Genomic DNA, 18,151 nt, shown 5'->3' with positions numbered 1-18,151 from the left:
TGCAGTTTTAAATAGAGCAGTCAGAGAAGGCCTCTATGAAAAAGCATCATTTCAGATAAGATTTAAAGGAGGTGAGGGCACAAACTGTGTAGAAATTTAGACAAGCATTTACAGGAAGAGGAATCATAAATGAAAAGATCCTACGGAGTGGGGGAGGGTCGGAGGCCACTGGGGCTACAGCTGAGCGAACAAGAGAGAGAGAGAGAGAACAACAGAAAGGTGATATAGGAGGAGTTTGGAAAGAATGGGGAGCCCAACCGCATAGGACCATTTGGGAGACTGGCTTGTTCTCTGTGTGAGATAAGGTTTTGAACAGAGATATGACATCTGACTTCCATTTTTAAAGTATTATTTTGGCTGCTTTAAGAATAGACTGTAAGGGATGCAGAGAAATTAGTTAGGAGGTTATGTCTCCTGAAAGCCAAGTAAAGAAAGTGAGAGGTGAGGGTGACCAATGAGAGTGGTGAAAAGGGATCAAATTCTGCGTATGGTTGAAGGTAGAGCAACAGGATTTGCAGGTGGATTTAATGTGTTAGAGGAGAGGAATTAAGGTTCATTCCAATGTTTTGAGCCTGAGCTAAGCATGGTGTTGGCCTTATCTGATAAGGAAGATAGTGGGGAGCTCATTCTGTGTGGGGACTCGGGGGAGAGGCATTGTATATTAAATTTTGGTTTTGGACCTGTTAATGTGAGATTCTCTAAGACATTGAAATGGTGAAGCTGAGTAGGTAGCTGGGTATGTGACTCTAGAGTTCAGATGAATTAAAAGTCCTGAAACTGGACAACGTCACCAAGGGAATCAGCATAGACAGGAAAAAAAGAGGTCCAAGGACTGAACAGAGAGCTTAAATGTTACGAGGTCAGGAAGATAAAGTGAAGGTACAAATAGTGAAGTGGGGCAGAAAGAAAACCAGCTGAGTGTGGTGGCCTGCAAGCCAAGTTAAGGGCTTCAGGGAGGAGAGGGAGGGAGCAAGTGATCACCTGACTCAGTGCTGCTGGTGGGTGTAAAAGCACAAGGACTGAGAAACGAATGCTAGTTTTAACAAAATGGGAGTCATTGCTGACCTGGACAGAGACAACAGTAACTAGGATATTTCTCAAAAGACAGTTGACTAGAGTAGAAGGTTTTGCTGAAAAATAATGGAAGGAAGATCTGAATACATAAAAGCCAGAAAACAGAATGCTTTTTGTGCCAGATTAGAGAGTTTGATCTTTATCTTATGGCAAAATTAAAAAGAAAAGTAATTGTATGGGCCACTGATAAAATAAGGTCAGTGTTGTTAAAGTTTACCTAATAGTAGTGAACTGGAGGGAGGAGGTTCTAGATGCAGTAAGGCTAGTTAGAATTTTGTTATAAAAGTAAGGTTGATTCAGAGGGTGACAACCAAGAGGCAGGGGAATGAGAGCTGTAGGATGACTGGTAAAGGAAAATAAGAGAAGACTTTCAGGAAATGACCCTGAAGCTGCTGGAGAGGAAGATGGTGTGTGCCATCAGGTATCTCTGGGCGTTAAGTTCACATGAACTAGCCTTCCAAGTGAGCTGTCCTTGGCAAGTTTGAGACCCAGCAATTTTCCCTAGGTATGTATGGTCTGAAATAATTTTGAAAGATCAGGAGTATTTGTGTAGATATTGGAATCTGCTACTGAGTCTGGGATATGGAGACTGGAGATGTATGAAGAAGAGAGACCATTCGTAGGGAGGAAAGGGGTTACAGGAGTCCTGGGACAATCTGTGTTGGGGATATGATCTAGATTTCCTTTCACAGGTCACATCAGACAGAGGGAGCGTTCTCACAGATAATGCCATCATAAAGGGTAAGCAAGGCCATTATGAAGAACACCTTCCTTAGAGAAAGAATATACATCTGCTAGCTTTTAAAGGCAGCTAGTAAGATTTAGGGAATGAGAAAATCGGAAAATCACGCATTTATCATTTTTCAACTTGGTTTTATAGTTCTGCCCTAGAACATGTGAAAGTGATAGCAGTTTAGAAGAGGAAAAGAATGTAAAGATAATTGAATCATTTACTGTCCTTCTGCAGGCAAAGAAATTGAGGTTCTAAGAGCTTAAGTGCTGAAAGCTATTTATTAAACTGCTATTTGCAAAGCACTGTGCAAAGTGCTGAGAACAAAGAGGTGATTAGAGATCACGGAAGACCTCACAGACTACATTAAGGATTTGGGTCTTTATAATAAAAGCACTGGGAAACAACTGAAGTGTTTTTTGAGAGGAGGGCTGTGAGAGGCCATGATGAGATTTCTGGCTCCAAAAGATCACTCTGACAGCATTTCAGTGAATGGTTTGGGAGAAGAACAAGAGTGAATGGACTAGACAGGTGGTTAGGAAGTACCATTGACATGACTTGGCTACGGACCGACCCTGAGAGCCGAGAAGTATCAAGGTGGACTCCTAGGGTTCTGGAGTGGGTTTTACTGAGTTACGGGTTGACTTTCTTGGACCTACATTACATTTTAGAAAACTTTGAGACATCTAAGTAGAAACATCAAGAAGGCAATGGAATGTACAAGGTTAGATATAAAAGAGAAGATATAAAGAGAGGATATGGAATGAGTAGAATGCCTCAGACTGGGCTCCAAAAATGTAAGTGACGAGCCAGAGGAGGAGCCTGTGAAGACCAAGAGAGAGCAACCAGAATTAGGAATCAAACCAGACTAGTAGTGTTAGGGCCCCCATGCAAGGAGAGCAGAAGAGAACAGCAAGGTCAGATGCTACCAAAAGGTAAATGAGATGAAGGCTGAAATTGTCCATTAGATTTATTATCACAGAGTGATGGGGAAAACCAGAAAAGAGCAGGCTAAGGAATGAATGGGAAGAGAGGAGAGGATGTAGAAGAGGAGTGTTTACAAGTCTTGACAGTGTTTTCTATGAAGTGGGGGTTTATGGGGTGGAAAGTGTGTGGGGAAGGGAGAGATCTGAACATATTTAACATGATTTGGTTGAGGAGAAATTGTATGCGACTTCTCAACTGAGGAGGAAAAAAGATCCTAAGGGATGGAATTCAGAAACATTGGGGGCAGTGGCCTTAGAGAATAGAGATGGCTGGAATGAAAAGAGGACATGCAGATATGGGGAGGTTTCTCTGTTTGATGGTTGAAGAAACAAATGACAGGGGGAAACAGGCACATTTGTGAGTGAAGGAATGTAAGTAAAGTATCAGCAGTGTAAAGCAAGGTATCAATACTGGTCCTAATTGAGTACCAGATCCTTAATATAATCTATATCACACTTTATAATATACATAACTATGTATGCTGTATGATATTTAATATTAAAACCTTATAAATATCTAAGAGAAGTACTTCTAAATCATCTAGAAATTTCTAAATTTAGGGACACCTGGGTGGCTCAGTGGTTGAGCATCTGCCTTTGGCTCAGGTTGCGATCCTGGGGTCCTAGGATCCAGTCCGAGTCCCGCACTGGGCTCCCCGCAGGGAGCCTGCTTTTCCCTCTGCCTATATCTCTGCCTCTCTCTGTGTGTCTCTCATGAATAAACAAAATCTTTGGAAAAAAGAAATTTCTAAATTCCTAGATAATACATTTTTTCTGAGTACTAGTTGGAGGGCCAAGATAATCTCAAAAGAAAACACAAAATCTATTTCATTTTAGACAGGTCCATGAAAAAGACATTTGGAGAAAAAGTTTCACATTATTCTTGTATGATGAAAGGTTCTAAATTCTTAGTCCTATCTCAGGAAAAGAACCTGAGAGTTGGTATACACTCTTTCCTAGGAATGTTGGACATACTGGATATTTAGGCAAAAAGACCAACTAAATACATCCTCAGGAAGAAGCCAGGGCAGGAAATACCAAGCAACTCAAAGCCCTGTTTCAAATCTATATATTAACATCCTAGTACATGTGTCCACAGTATACTGTGTCCAGATAGGACTCCGCAAGAGAAAACAGCAGAGTAAGAGCACGTTTAAGATGATAACAGGGAGTCCCATAAACTTGGAAGGACAGGAAAGACCTGCGTTCATCTGTACATAGTGGGACAGGACAGAGAGGGGGCAAAATTAAAGTCCTTGAAATCAAAGGGAGAATGAGAGGAGAAACAGACCTGGTTTCCAGACACTTGACCTAAGGCAACCTCTTGAAGAATAAAATAGATTAAATATTTAGGCCAATTAAAAAGAAAGTTTTAGTACTTAGTTGTCTGGGAGCTGAGCTCGCTTTGTGAATGACTAAAGCATATGGGATTTAATCAAAGTAGGAAGGATGCTGTCATCCTAACCCGCCTGGCCTCACGCTCCCCTGTCAAACCAAGTTACTGTCCTTGGACATCCAGCCTTGGTCCTTGTCCTGCTCCACAGGCCTCAGACCTGGAAATGCCGGAAGTCAGAGAGTATCTAAGAATAAAAGACAGCCTCCCTATAATCTGGCCAGTTCTCTCTCCTTGCCCTGTCAGTCTGCCAATCCTAACAATCCTAACACCCTCCTACTTATACCCTCCCCGTGGCCCTCCCCTGAGGTTTAGATCAACCCTGATATTGACCCTCATCCTCATTACCCATCTGTCCCAGCCTAATTTCTGTGGGAGCGGGTATAGGGACTCTATCAGCCTGAGTCCATGTGCTTCACTGCTGTTCATCAGCCTGGTCATGTGCATGGGAGGCCAAACAGCTGTGAAGGGTAGAACCTTGAAAGTGTCTCATGTTATAACATCCTGATGATTTTCCAACTTTGCTGTTGGAAAAGAAATTTACCCTTATCCCCAGCTGCCTAGCCTTTCCCTTGGTTCTAGGCTGATCTTGACTCTGCTGTTGTCTTATCCTCGCAGAAAGTTGAGGAAGAGAGCAGCCAAAGCCTCGGCCCGACGCCCCAAGCCCCTTGGAAGGTAATGGGGCAAGAGCCCCGGGACCTCCTGCCTGCCTCTGTGGCCCCAGGAGGTGGATGGATGGAAGGCAACCTATCCATGTCCATCCCAGAACCCAAACTGATGAATTAGGGATGCAACTGCAAAATGGCCATTCCGGGAGGGGAGGCAGGCATGGGGACATGCAAGCTTTGATCTTAGGTTGCACAGGGAGGAAATAATGTAGGAATGGCTGAGGAGAAGCCTCTTCATGCTTCTACTTCCCCCAAATAGCTTGGACTCCAGCCTTAGCCACCTGCATGCTTCCTACCCACCTTCCCTAATTCACCCACATTCCCATTCTTTCTCCTCCCTTTACCTCTTATCCCCTCTCCCCTCACCACTCCCCCACCCTGCCCCACCCCTGGACTGACTAGATTTCTCATCACTGGTTGAACCCAGAGAGCAACATGGGTTCCTAAAATGGAGTTCAGTGGTGTGCAGTAGTCAGTGTACATGGAATATCTGGCCCTCTTCTCTTTACTCCTTCCCACACTCTGCATAAGGGGTCCTTCCCGGAAATAGGAAAAACAAAACAAAACCCTCTACCTTTCCTGGGCCATGTACCTAACCACTACCTCCACTAACTTCTTTCTCCTTTTTTCAGACCAATCACCAAGCTTAAAGTCAAACCCAAACCCCGAGTGGGCAGGGGATCAATCAAGAGGTAAATGAAGCTCAGGCTGGGTGTGAGGAGAGGAAGAGCACAGTGATGACGAGTCAGGGCAGTAGGCTGTGCTCAGGGAGGGGTCAAGGAGGCCCCCACCAAGATGTAGCTCTTACAAACCACCTTCCAGATGATTCACTGAAGCATAAAGTGATGCTGGCCCTTACATTGGTTTCTGAGGAATTATGCTCATCACAGGATTTTTGCAAATCTTGATAGAAGTTCATCCATGTGTTTATTAATCTTCCCCTGGTGAATTCTAGCAGATACTCTGGTACTTTTGTCCTTCTGATGCCACACTTGCCCCTCCCTCAAGAAGTTAAGTTTGCCTAAGGGATCAATGTTCCCAGCTTACCTTTATTTGATTAGTTTTTAAAAAATAGGTGCTACCAGCTTAGAGGTAAGACCTGGGGTCCCCTCTGGAACTTTTGCCAGGGATTGGCTCAGATTATAGTCCCTATGTAACTGGCCCAGTTGACACAATTAGGCTCCCAGTTCCATAATTTTCTCGTGGGTTCTTTCGGAATTCAAGAGAGTATATATAAAGCTTCCAACCCCAGTGATTATCTCTCACTAGGCTTCCAAAGACCATTTGCACATGAGAAGTCTCCCTGATAACTTCTTCAGCAGTAACCGAAGCCACAAAGAATTCATCCCTTTCTTCCATCCCTCCCCACCCACCCCCCCATCTTCTGCACATTCTAAGATCACCCAGTGGTCCCTTACCCAGCTCCTCCTTCTGGTGGCTTCAAAGAAGCTTGGAATCTGGGGGTGTTCTTGTACTGCCTTCTAGCTAACGGTCATCTGTGCCCAACATGGCCATGTTCTGGCCTTCCCTGAACCCCAAATTCAAGTGCACACTGCTGTTTTTACTGTGTTCCTTGTGGGGAAAGGGGAGGCGGAAGTTTAGAAGAGCGCTATCTTTTTCTTGTGATGGCCTCTTTGACTTTTATTTTTAGCCAAACAGGACTTTGGGAGAGTACCTGATCTGTTTGAGCTTCAGAATCCACTCATCCTGAGCCTCCAAAGGTATTCTGTAAAGTCTCCAGGCTTCCTCTGTCTGTTGTGTTTATAAACTTTTCCTCCTCTCTGTGTCTTCTAGCCAATGACTTCAAATCGTCAGATCCCTTCTTTCCTCTGACATTAAGTGATGGGCACATTACTACAATAATTCTTTGCCACGCCAACCTCATAGGCCCACTCCACCAACACCAGCCCTCCTCTCTGGACACTGCTGTCATCATGTGCCTCACTGTCCTCCCTTATCCCACTAGCATCGATAAACAAGTCCCCTCGTTTTCACAAGGCATCTCTCCCAAGTGTCTCCTAGTGTTACCATCTCTAGTCCCATTTTCATGTTCAGATGGCTACAAAACATTCTTTCTGTTATGTTTCAGTCACAGAAGTACAGACTACTTATTAAAGCTCAGCTTGAGTCTGGAGAGCTCTCTACCATTCTACTGTGCCTATTCATTCTCCTTCTCTGGTCATGTGGTCTCTAACTTTTGTCTGTCTCGCATTTATACATCTTCGTTCCCACATGTGCCAGCCCCAGTCCTTTCCTGTGTCCAACCTTCTGGTATATTCTTCACATAACCACCCATCATATTCTGGCCTGGAAAACCCTCCAGCCTCTGAGAAGCCATTTAGACCCCAGACTTACTCACTCCTCTGCATCTTGACCCATTCAGTTATCTCAGCGACAGCACAGTAGAAGGCCGTGCTCACGCTGGCTCTCCAGTCTTTCCACTGGTGGCAGCCGCTCCCTCCTGCCTGTCTCTTCCAGCCGGGCAGTCCTGGCTTCCTGCTGTCTTTGCACAGCAGCCCCAACCTCAGCCTCCATTAGGGCCAGCAGCCTGAATCCATTTGGAGCAAGCTTTCTGTCAGGCAAGTCAAGGCTAGCTGTCCTAAAGCCAGAGGGGTCTTCAGCTGCAGGTCCCCAAGAACCATCCTGTTTGGATAATCTGGGCTTTTTCAGTCTGGAAACTTGCCATTCCCTTCGTCTTTATGGAGGGAAATGCAGCAGAGGGGAAGAAGGGATGAAATGGTCACAAAAGGTTGGGGGATGGCAGAGGCATGGAAGGGAGGAGGGTTGTGGGCAGAGAGGTAGGAGCATTGTTTTACCCTACTGCACCCCACTCCTGTCCCCCCAGGCTGCTGGCCCAGAGGCAGCAACACTCCTTTGGTCTGCATGGGGTGGCGTGTGTGGGCACCGAGGCCCACCTCTCCCTCTGCTCCCTGGAGTTCTATCGTGCCAATGACACCACCAGGTGCCCTGGGGGGGCCCCTGCGGTGGTGAGCTGTGTGCCAGGCCCTCTCTACGCAGTGTCCAGTGACCAGAAGAAGCAACAACAGTCAAAGCCTCAGGGGGAGGTGTGTGAGACAGCGACCATAACCTTCCCCACCCCCAGGTGGAGAACCCCATAGCCTAGTCACTCCCTGACTAAGCACAGCCCTGACCTATGAGGGCAGAGGAACCTCTCTCCAGGGGGTGGGCCACAGACCTGAGACCACCCCCTCCCTCCTTTGTCCCCTAGGTCTGCTTAGCCCTTTCTGTGTTGACATCTCCATTCACTGCTTTTGGGCACATCTCTCTCCTCTATAGACCCGAGTGCGTCTAAAGGGTGGGGCCCACCCTGGAGAGGGCCGGGTGGAAGTCCTGAAGGCCAGCACGTGGGGCACAGTCTGTGACCGCAAGTGGGACCTGCAGGCAGCCAGCGTGGTGTGTCGGGAGCTGGGCTTCGGGAGTGCTCGAGAGGCTCTGAGTGGTGCCCGCATGGGGCAGGGTGAGGGGGATGAAGATGGGAGGAAGAGGGAAGAAGCTATACACTCTCCTGGGGGGGTACATTCCTGGGGAAGGAGATCCCAAGGCAGACAATAAAGGTCCAGTTATAACCTCCTGATCTTTGGCCTCTGACCCTAGGCATGGGTGCCATCCACTTAAGTGAAGTTCAATGCTCTGGACAGGAACCCTCCCTCTGGAAGTGCCCCCACAAGAACATCACAGCCGAGGACTGCTCCCATAGCCAGGATGCTGGAGTCCGATGCAACCTGCCCTACACTGGGGTAGAGACCAAGGTCAGTTACCTTTCCGGTTTAGTTCAGGGATCTTTTTTTTTTTTTAAGATTTTATTTATTTATTCATGAGTATACACAGAGAGGAGAGAGAGAGAGGCAGAGACACAGGCAGAGGGAGAAGCAGGCTTCACGCAGGGAGCCTGATGTGGGAATCGATCCAGGGTCTCCAGGATCACACCCCGGGCTGCAGGCGGCGCTAAACCGCTGAGCCACTGGGGCTGCCCTAGTTCAGGGATCTTACATCCTCTCCAGTCCTGGCCATGATCTGCAGTCTGACAGCTTCCCAGATCTACTGTCCCAGGCCCCTGCCATCCTGCAGTTCCCACCTGATGTACCTACTTGTCAGCCTCTGAATCATCCTTCAGCCACAAGCCTGCTACAGACTCCCACTGCTCCTTCCCAAAAGCCTACCCAGGACTTCCCTTCTGTGTCACTACAGATCCGACTCAGTGGGGGCCGCAGCCCACACGAGGGGCGAGTGGAGGTGCAAATAGGGGGACTCGGGCCTCTTCGTTGGGGCCTCATTTGTGGGGATGACTGGGGGACACTGGAGGCTATGGTGGTCTGCAGGCAACTTGGACTGGGCTATGCCAACCATGGCCTACAGGTGAGTGAGAGGGGAACCAAGGCCATTGCCTCCAATACCTGTGTTTGGGGCAGAGGACTGTGGAAATGAGTCCACTGGCCCAAAAGGCTAGTGGTGGGGCCTCACAGAAACATCAACATATGTTCCCAGGAGACCTGGTACTGGGACTCAGGGAATACCACAGAAGTGGTGATGAGTGGAGTGCGCTGCACAGGGTCTGAGCTGTCCCTGGACCAATGTGCTCATCATGGCACCCATGTTGCCTGCAAGAGAACAGGAACCCGCTTCACTGCTGGAGTCATCTGTTCTGAGAGTGAGTGAAGCCAGGGAAGGGAGGCTCTGGACCACCGCCTTGGAGGGAAAAAGAGAGCTGTAAGCTGGAGGGGTACTCCTTTCCTGTGACAACCAGCCTCTCCCCCTCTGCAGGGGGAGGAGGAGCACCCCCATCCAGCCCCACCCCTCAGCAGTGACTTTCCACACTCTGCTTCCTTCCTTGGGGCAGCTGCGTCAGACCTACTGCTGCACTCGGCCTTGGTACAGGAGACTGCCTACATCGAGGACCGGCCCCTGCACATGCTGTACTGTGCCGCAGAAGAAAACTGTCTGGCCCGCTCGGCCCGCTCAGCCAACTGGCCTTATGGCCACAGGCGTCTCCTCCGATTCTCCTCTCAGATCCACAACCTGGGACGAGCTGACTTCAGGCCCAAGGCTGGGCGCCACTCCTGGGTGTGGCATGAGTGTCACGGGTGAGAGGGTCAAGTAGAAGGGCAAGATCGCTGGAGATGGGGCAAAGCCTGCTGGGGGTAGGGAAGGAAACAGGGGTTCCCTTGTCCCCACAGGCATTACCACAGTATGGACATCTTCACTCACTATGATATCTTGACTCCCAATGGCACCAAGGTGGCTGAAGGCCACAAAGCTAGTTTCTGTCTGGAAGACACTGAATGTCAGGAGGGTGAGTTGGGCTTCAAAAGGACTCCGGTATCTCCGTCCCACCAGCCTTGCCTCACACTGACATGTGCCATTCCCTCTCAGATGTCTCCAAGAGGTATGAGTGTGCCAACTTTGGAGAGCAAGGCATTACCGTGGGTTGCTGGGACCTCTACCGCCATGACATCGACTGCCAGTGGATTGACATCACAGATGTGAAGCCAGGAAACTACATTCTGCAGGTGCTGGGAGACTGACATCCAGCTGGCAAGTGGGAGGAAGGTTTGTTAAGGGCACCTCTGGATCTGAGGAGTACAACTGGTCACATTGCCTTTCTCCCACTCACAGGTGGTCATCAACCCCAATTTTGAAGTAGCAGAAAGTGACTTCACCAACAACGCAATGAAGTGTAACTGCAAATATGACGGGCACCGCATCTGGGTGCACAACTGCCACATCGGTGTGTGGGCGAGGGCAACCCAGAGAGACCAGGGTGGGAGGAAAAGGCCTTCATTCACTCACTCTCTTCCTCCTACATTGGTTCTGTGTCCTCCCACCTGCCTCTGCATCTCCCAGCCCCTCAGCTTCTCACCACCCTTCCCCACAATGGGTCTGCTCCCCCACCTAACCCGCCTATTCACCTCGCAGGTGACGCCTTCAGTGAAGAGGCCAACAGGAAGTTTGAGCGCTACCCTGGCCAGACCAGCAACCAGATCATCTGAGGCACTGCCACCCTCTTCTGCAAACCACCACTGGCCCCTGAGGGCAGGGGTCTGAGGCTGCCATTACCTCAGGAGCTTACCAAGGGACCCCTGACATCGGTGGGCTGGCTACTCATCCAGTGCACACTATGGATGTGGAACTGTCAGGCCGAGGTTATCGCCCTCCTTCTCAGGCCAGCTGCCAAGCATGGGGAATTTTTGCTCCCGGGCCCAGCACCGAGCCAAGCACACTGCAAAGAGCAGCACCCAATGAACTGCCAAGGACAGACAGCAGCAGCTGGTTTTCTTGAATAGGGAGGTCAGAATGGTCAGCTCCAGTATCTCCCCTCAGTTCAGGGGGGATACAGCTTTACCTCTAGCCTTTTTGTGGGGGAAAAGATTGGTACCCCCTCCCCCCTTATTTTTGATTATAACATGATGCTAGGTATAATTTTATTTTATATAAAAAGCATTTTTATGATTCCTCAGAGCCCAGGGATTGGTGCTGGTGGTTGAAGGGACCTGCCCCCCACTGGTTCATTTAATCCTCTGTCCAGGTACCCTCAGAGCCTAGGCCAGGAAAGCAAGGTGGAAATCAGAGCAAGAGCCTCATACTCCTGCTGACCCACTCATTCTGTGACTTCAGGGGTCACATATAAGGTCAATGTTTCTGGTCCTCGCCGGATGCGCACTGCCAGCTGCGATTGGGTCCGAACAGCTTCGTAAATATCTTCAGCGTTTTGTACCAGCTGCTCCCCAATAGCCAAGATCACATCACCTGGCCGTAGACCAGCCCTATGGTGAAAGACAGACAGAAAGAGAAAGGAGGGGATAGACAGCCCGGTTCAAGGGCACATGCATACGTCACCCATCCCCACCTCACAATGCAGTCTCTTCCTCACCGATGTGCAGGGGAGTCCAGGATGACCTTATGGATGAGTACACCATGCTGAACATCAGGAAAGCTTGGTTCTCGAAGCTGTAGTTCAGCAAGGATGCTAAAAGGACACAGATCACTCTGTTAACAGCACCAAGGCACTCTCCCCATCTTGGGTTCACCTCAAATCTCTCATCAACACACCGACAACTGCATGGACAAGGGCATGCACTAGATACTCCGGATACAAAGGCAATTCACTTTCTGCCTTTTCAAAGTTAGGAAGTGGGACATGTGTATAAAAGGTAACTCATTCCAAGTGATACATCATATTAAATCAATAGCACTAATGTCATTCTAGAATTCTAAGAGAAACTTTGAGAGAGTAGAACATAAGCTGAGCATAAAATGGTTCTGGTATTTAACTATATAAAACAAGAGCAATATAAATAAAACCATAGGAGTAGGAAATCCAGGTCAGCTGGAACAGAATATATTCTTGTAAGAAGCCAGATCTAAAAGGTTAAATTGGAGACAAATGGAAAATGGCCTCTAAGCACCGGGCTAATGGATTGAAGTTTTTAAACCAAAGCAGTAACAGGATGAAATCAATCTGGTAGCAGGTGTACAAGAGGGATTGGAGTGAGAAAGTCAAGATCATGAGAATAGCTCTTCTGATAGCTCCTAGTGTGGGGCAACTTATCTTAGATAAAGATAAAACTGAGAACAAAGCCCAACAGAAGTGCCACTTGCCCACCACTGAATATACTGGTGGTCCTACAGGTCACTACCCCCAAAGCTCGTACCTGGGAGTCAGGGTCAGCATCATCACTCCAATGTAGCGGCGCTGGGACCCACTGATTCCAAACCAGGAATCTGTGATAGAGGGACAAATGAGCCCCACCCAGTTACATCCTTCCTTCCCCTCCCTTTCCTCCCAGTAGACAACCCCTCTCCAGTAAAGCACAATGAATGCCCTTCCCACCACTCAAAGTAATTTCTTCCCCCCTAAGCCAGGCTCACTCTTCTTTTCCCCACGATGCAGAAACTCTCGAAGGCGATCAGAAGGGATGGCAAAGGAGATTCCAGCTGTGACCTTCATGGTATTCACTCCAATCACCTCCCCATCCTGCAGGAACAGAGCCCACTAATCCCTAGCCCAGAAACATAGTAGGAGGAGGGGATACCTGAACAAGAGTAGCAGGGAGAATGAGGGAGCAGGCTGGGGAGACCTGGTTGGATTTTGGGAGATAGCCAACAGGAGGCTGCTTAGAAACTTGACCAAACATCGTTGAATTAGAGGAAGCACACCCATTCTCACACTGACCTGGGGCAGGGATTCTTGGAAAGAAGGATGTCCCACTCACCAGGTTAACCAGAGGACCTCCAGAGTTTCCAAACTGCAGGACAAGGAGAAAATATGGAAGAGATCCAGGAACTCTATGCCTGGAGGCATGACCAGGATGTAGGCACTTTTTCCAAATTCTCTCCTTTCCCAGCCCAACCTGAGTGGCCACATATTTGCAGCCCAACCTCTGTATACAGGCTCATCCGCCATCTATCAACAGTTGGTGCCTGTACCACACAGCCTTTCCCCCAACCCCCAACCTAGTTTGTCATTTCTCTTATATCAGAACGCACATCAATAGCTGCATCAGTCTGGATGTATTCCACATTGGTTTGGGGGAGGCCCAGGTCTCTGGCTGGACGCTGAGCAGAGCTGACAATGCCAGAAGTGATCGTGTTCTGCAGTGCAAAGGGACTTCCCATGGCAACAACAAACTCCCCTTGCCGGACATCAGCTGAGCGTCCCAGGGGTAGTGTGGGGAGAGGCTCCTGAGAGAGAATGGGTATAAGAGACCTGTCATCTGAAGATGTGAGCAAATTCACAGCCCCAACCAGACCAAGCCTGCTCAGCCCCCACCTTAGTCTGAATCCTTAGCGTCGCAATGTCTGCCACAGGATCCACAGCTGTGACCACGGCCTCATATGTGTCGCCGCTGAGCAGCCTCACACGGACCCGGCGCCGATCTGCCACCACATGAGCGTTGGTTACGATGAGCCCGTCGGCAGCCACCACGAATCCTGAGCCATTCGAGATAGGGACTTCGCGGCCGGAGAAAGGGTGCCTGGAGGGGTGGGGGTGAGAAGCAAGGATGCAGGGAGGCTCACACCCCGGCTCCTCCGCCCTCTAGCCCGCGGCTTGGTGCCTCCTGCCTTCCCCACCGTTACCGGCCCAAGATCTCGATATAAACCACGGCAGGTGCTGTCTTCTCCACCACGTCTGCGATGAAGTTGTACTGGCTCCGGGGAGAGCTGGGCGGCGAGCCAAGGACCGAGGCGAGGACCGCTGGGGGACCCCGACCCCCGCCCCACAGTAACAACAGCACTGCCCCCCCAGCGCCCAGCGCCACCGCCAGCCATATACGCGGACGGGTTCCAGGGGTCCCTGAGCCCTCCTGGGTCCTGGGATCTGGGGTCCCTACAGCCAGCCATGCTCGGGAATCCGAAGTCCTCGACGTCAGACACGTCCGTGGTTCAGGGACCCCCACAGACCACCGGGCCCGGAGGCTGGGGGTCCCATAAGTCACTCGGGCCCGGGGGTCAGGAATTCCTGACGTCAGCAAGGCCCGGAGGTCAGGGGTCAGCAGGGGTCCCTTCCCCGAGTGAACCCCCCCCAAAGCCCGCCATCCCCGGAGGTTCCAGGCTGCACCCCGCCCCGCCCTCAGTGCAGCCATCAGCTCCGCCTCGACTGCCTCCTCGCCCGCCCTACACAGAGGCGGCGCCCTGGACGCGAGGTGGCGGACGGAGGGACGCGGGGCACGCCGGGACCTGAAGTCCTCCAGAAGTGCACGCCGGGACCCAGGATTCCGGGAGGCCGACTCCGCCCCCGCCCCAGGAATGCCGGGAATTGTGGTCCCCGCGGGACGCGAGTTCCTAGGTGGCCCAAGGGCCGCGAGGCATGCTGGGACCGCTAGCCCTTCCGGGGCGCCTCAAGATTTCGGGTGCCCGCACCCTGGGCGGATGCCCGAAGACTCCGCCTTCCCAGGAGCCCCTGCGGCCGGGCGCGAAGATGGCGGCGGCGGCCGGAGAGCTCTAAAGCTCCCGCGATGGATCCTTCCCCGGCGCTGGGGCCGGAGCGGCTCTTCGACTCTCACCGGTAAGAGCCCTGGCGGGAAGAGGCCGGCTCCCGCGTGCACTCGGCCTCCGGCGCCCGATCACCCCGCCTTTCGCCCCCAGGCTCCCGGGTGACGGCTTCCTGCTCCTCGCGCTGCTGCTCTATGCTCCCGTCGGGTTCTGCCTCCTTGTCCTGCGCCTCTTTCTTGGGATCCACGTCTTCCTGGTCAGCTGCGCTCTACCGGACAGTGTCCTTCGCAGGTAACGGCCTGGGGGTCCCGGGGAGGGCTGGGCTGGGCCCGGCCGGAGGCCGCGGAGTCACCACTGCCCGCGTCCCCAGGTTCGTGGTGCGGACCATGTGTGCGGTGCTGGGGCTCGTGGCCCGGCAGGAGAACTCCGGACTCCGGGATCACCGCGTCAGGGTCCTCATTTCCAACCACGTGACACCTTTCGACCATAACATAGTCAACTTGCTCACCAGCTGTAGCACCGTGAGTGGGGGGCAAAGCCGAGAGCTCTACGGGGCGGTTCCCTGGGGCCCAGCTGGAGGCTCGCCTTAGCCCGCCCGGGTTTCCCTTGGGGACCACTGGGAAATACTGAGGCTTACCCCCAATCCCGCTTCTGTACCCTAGATGTCAGTTTTTCTCACTTCCCAATATTCTTTTCTTGCTTTCTCTCTTCTCTATTCCCAGCCTCTACTCAATAGTCCCCCAAGTTTTGTGTGCTGGTCTCGGGGCTTCATGGAGATGGATGGGCGGGGGGAGTTGGTGGAGTCACTCAAGAGATTCTGTGCTTCCACGAGGCTTCCCCCCACCCCTCTGCTGCTATTCCCTGAGGAAGAGGCCACCAATGGCCGGGAGGGGCTCCTGCGCTTCAGGTGGGTGAGCACAGGTATCGGTCTCCAGCTGGGTAGGTGGTCAGGCTTGGGGGCCCTTGATTTTTCACAATTTTCAGCCCTACCTTCTCCGTCCTAGTTGATATCTTTTCTGTTTGCTCTTAGTTCTTTCCCCTTATATCTCTTTATTCTTTATTTACCTACTCGTGCAGTTTAACAGTTTTCTGTTCTGAGTCAGGTGCTGACAGGCTGGCTAGAATCCCATCCTACTGTCTCTTCCGTCTTCCAGTTCCTGGCCATTTTCTATTCAGGATGTGGTACAACCTCTTACCCTGCGAGTCCAGAGACCCCTAGTCTCTGTGGTGAGTGTGTGTTGAACAGGGAATCTCTGGGGCTTGGAGGGTAAGTTTCTCACTGCTGGCCTAGGCTTAGACCTCACTTCATGCCCTCCCTCTAGACGGTGTCTGATGCCTCCTGGGTCTCAGAACTGCTGTGGTCACTCTTCGTCCCTTTCACGGTGTATCAAGTAAGGTATTAACTGCCTTTACTTTTTGGTGCCTGGGAGGAACTCACCTCAGGGTCAGGGAAGTTGCCTCTTCCCTGTTCATTTGTAGATCTTTTAGTATCACGGTTCTATCGCAGAAGCAATACAAAGTGTTTACTATCTCTCCACTGTGATCACAACTGTTCCATGAATAAGTATCAAAGTGGGGGAGAGGGTGAAAGCCTCTAACCCAGGCACACTCAACATGGTCCTGGAATTTCTTTTTTTTCAGGTGGCTCCCGCCTGTTCATCGCCAGCTTGGAGAGGGGAATGAGGAGTTTGCTCTCCGTGTACAACAGGTGGTAGGGTACACAGGCAGGGTGAGGTGGGTTTTTTCCTTAAGGGTAGGAGGAGGAAGTCTTGAGACCTTGACAGTTCCAACCTTCTAATTCTCCCTAGCTGGTGGCCAAAGAATTAGGCCAGACAGGGACACGACTCACTCCAGCAGACAAAGCAGAGCACATGAAACGACAAAGACACCCCAGATTGCGCCCTCAGTCAGGTATGTGGTCTCTGTACACAAAGTTGTTTGGGTTTTCTCAGCCTGTTGTGATTCCCTTCCTATTCCTGTGCTAGTCAGCTTCTCCTTCCTCCCAGTTCTCCACTCACCATGTTTCGGATTTCTTTTTTGCAGCCCAGTCTTCTTTCCCTCCCTCCCCTGGCCCTTCTCCTGATGTGCAGCTGGCAGCTCTGGCTCAGAGAGTCAAGGAGGTTTTACCCCATGTGCCACTGGGCGTCATCCAGAGAGACCTGGGTATGGGAAAGGGTAGCCTCACACAGGAGACAGGCACAGAGAGGAAAAGTGGGTGGTGAGGGGAGAAGGTGAGCAGGGAAACAGACTCCGTTCTTCTCTCTTCCCTTTTCCCCAGCCAGAACTGGCTGTGTAGACTTGACCATCACTAATCTGCTTGAGGGAGCTGTAGCCTTCATGCCTGAAGATATCACTGAAGGGACCCAGTCCCTTCCCACAGCCTCCGCCCCCAAGGTGAGACAGAGGAAATGGTTAGGTCTAGGACTAGTGCTGGGATGGGCAGTCTGCATACTCCCTATTCTTGATGTCTCTTTTTTGATCCTGAGACCCTAGCACAGTGCCTCTCTTGCAAAGTAGGCATTCGATGCGTGTTTAATGATGATGACTTCGCAAGCCCTCTGACATTGTGATCACCTCAGTTCCCCAGCTCTGGCCCGGTGACCCCTCAGCCCACAGCCCTCACATTTGCCAAGTCCTCTTGGGCCCGGCAGGAGAGCCTACAGGAGCGAAAGCAGGCACTCTATGAATATGCAAGAAGGTGAGGGGCTTAGAGGACAGTGGGTAGGAAGGGGCAGGTTGGAGAAGAGAGCTAATTAAAGGGCTAATAGGGCAAAGCCCATACACTGTCTTCTTCCTATGTCTCGCAGGAGATTCAGAGAGAGACAGGCCCAGGAGGCTGACTGAGCACAGGATGGCACCCAGAGCCGCAGGACGGAGGCTGGGGGCAGCCCTCACCCCACTTACAACTGGCTGGAAGGGTGGGTGGTAAAAAGGGAGGGATGGGGCTCCCCCCAAAATCACATTAAATTCAGGGTTTTCACTCAAGGTCTCTGTTGCCTCTCTGGGTCTCAAAAACCCACTGAGCAGGTTCCTTTTCCCTTGGATGGGGGGAACAGGGTTGGGAGCCTCCTTGTGGGTTTGTGAGAAGTGGTTGAAATCATGCCTTCGTGTCAAGAGATAAGTGATATCATGGAAGTGTAACTGAACCGAAGACCAGCGGCACCAGTGTTCAGCCCAGCTTTGTTGAAGAAACAGCTGCAAAACTACAAGTCCCAAAATGCCTTTCACTAACAAGCGCTATGTACATTGTGTATAGAGTACACATGCTCCTTGGGATGTCTGGAACCTGTTTTCCATAGGCTTCTGGCCGATTAAATAAGGTGGAGCAAATGGCCCCACCCCCAAACCA

At 51.0% G+C, this 18,151-nt stretch overlaps 3 protein-coding genes across 11 annotated transcripts in view; 2 read left to right on the top strand and 1 right to left on the bottom strand.

Moving 5' to 3' along the window:
• Nucleotides 1-12,070, top strand: part of LOXL3 (lysyl oxidase like 3) — a 20,142-nt gene extending 8,072 nt beyond the window's left edge. For 2 of the 9 annotated variants that reach the window (XM_072769899.1, XM_072769905.1), the window contains exons 5-16: nucleotides 4,766-4,858; nucleotides 5,484-5,543; nucleotides 7,697-7,916; nucleotides 8,149-8,329; nucleotides 8,467-8,621; nucleotides 9,061-9,228; nucleotides 9,358-9,520; nucleotides 9,710-9,953; nucleotides 10,047-10,162; nucleotides 10,243-10,379; nucleotides 10,486-10,597; nucleotides 10,786-12,070. In XM_072769899.1, the coding sequence (XP_072626000.1) occupies nucleotides 4,766-4,858; nucleotides 5,484-5,543; nucleotides 7,697-7,916; nucleotides 8,149-8,329; nucleotides 8,467-8,621; nucleotides 9,061-9,228; nucleotides 9,358-9,520; nucleotides 9,710-9,953; nucleotides 10,047-10,162; nucleotides 10,243-10,379; nucleotides 10,486-10,597; nucleotides 10,786-10,859 (1,723 nt within the window). In that variant the 3' untranslated portion in view covers nucleotides 10,860-12,070. Of the gene's footprint in view, nucleotides 1-4,765; nucleotides 4,859-5,483; nucleotides 5,544-6,502; nucleotides 6,573-7,696; nucleotides 7,917-8,148; nucleotides 8,330-8,466; nucleotides 8,622-9,060; nucleotides 9,229-9,357; nucleotides 9,521-9,709; nucleotides 9,954-10,046; nucleotides 10,163-10,242; nucleotides 10,380-10,485; nucleotides 10,598-10,785 lie in introns of those variants that run through there. The other 7 variants (XM_072769903.1, XM_072769906.1, XM_072769900.1 and 4 more) reach the window with 6 other exon arrangements.
• On the bottom strand, nucleotides 11,278-14,647 carry HTRA2 (HtrA serine peptidase 2). Its single transcript, XM_072769955.1, has 8 exons — nucleotides 13,948-14,647; nucleotides 13,640-13,844; nucleotides 13,357-13,551; nucleotides 13,083-13,115; nucleotides 12,739-12,844; nucleotides 12,522-12,591; nucleotides 11,741-11,836; nucleotides 11,278-11,633 (listed from the first exon to the last, which is right to left on the bottom strand). The coding sequence occupies exons 1-8, from the start codon at nucleotides 14,451-14,453 to the stop codon at nucleotides 11,468-11,470; spliced, it is 1,377 nt and encodes a 458-aa protein (XP_072626056.1). The 5' UTR covers nucleotides 14,454-14,647; the 3' UTR covers nucleotides 11,278-11,467.
• Nucleotides 14,602-18,151, top strand: AUP1 (AUP1 lipid droplet regulating VLDL assembly factor). Its single transcript, XM_072769946.1, is given in 13 exon segments — nucleotides 14,602-14,778; nucleotides 14,781-14,875; nucleotides 14,956-15,093; nucleotides 15,173-15,323; nucleotides 15,525-15,709; nucleotides 15,957-16,029; nucleotides 16,125-16,198; nucleotides 16,444-16,510; nucleotides 16,611-16,713; nucleotides 16,846-16,965; nucleotides 17,081-17,196; nucleotides 17,382-17,500; nucleotides 17,610-18,151. Coding segments are annotated over 13 exon segments (1,440 nt in total). The 5' UTR covers nucleotides 14,602-14,616; the 3' UTR covers nucleotides 17,647-18,151.

This window comes from Canis lupus, chromosome 12 (assembly GCF_048164855.1).
Source record: "Canis lupus baileyi chromosome 12, mCanLup2.hap1, whole genome shotgun sequence".
NCBI classification, from domain to species: Eukaryota; Metazoa; Chordata; class Mammalia; order Carnivora; family Canidae; genus Canis; species Canis lupus.
Note: the sequence above shows the minus strand (reverse complement) of the source record. Positions and strands in the feature narration are given on the sequence as shown.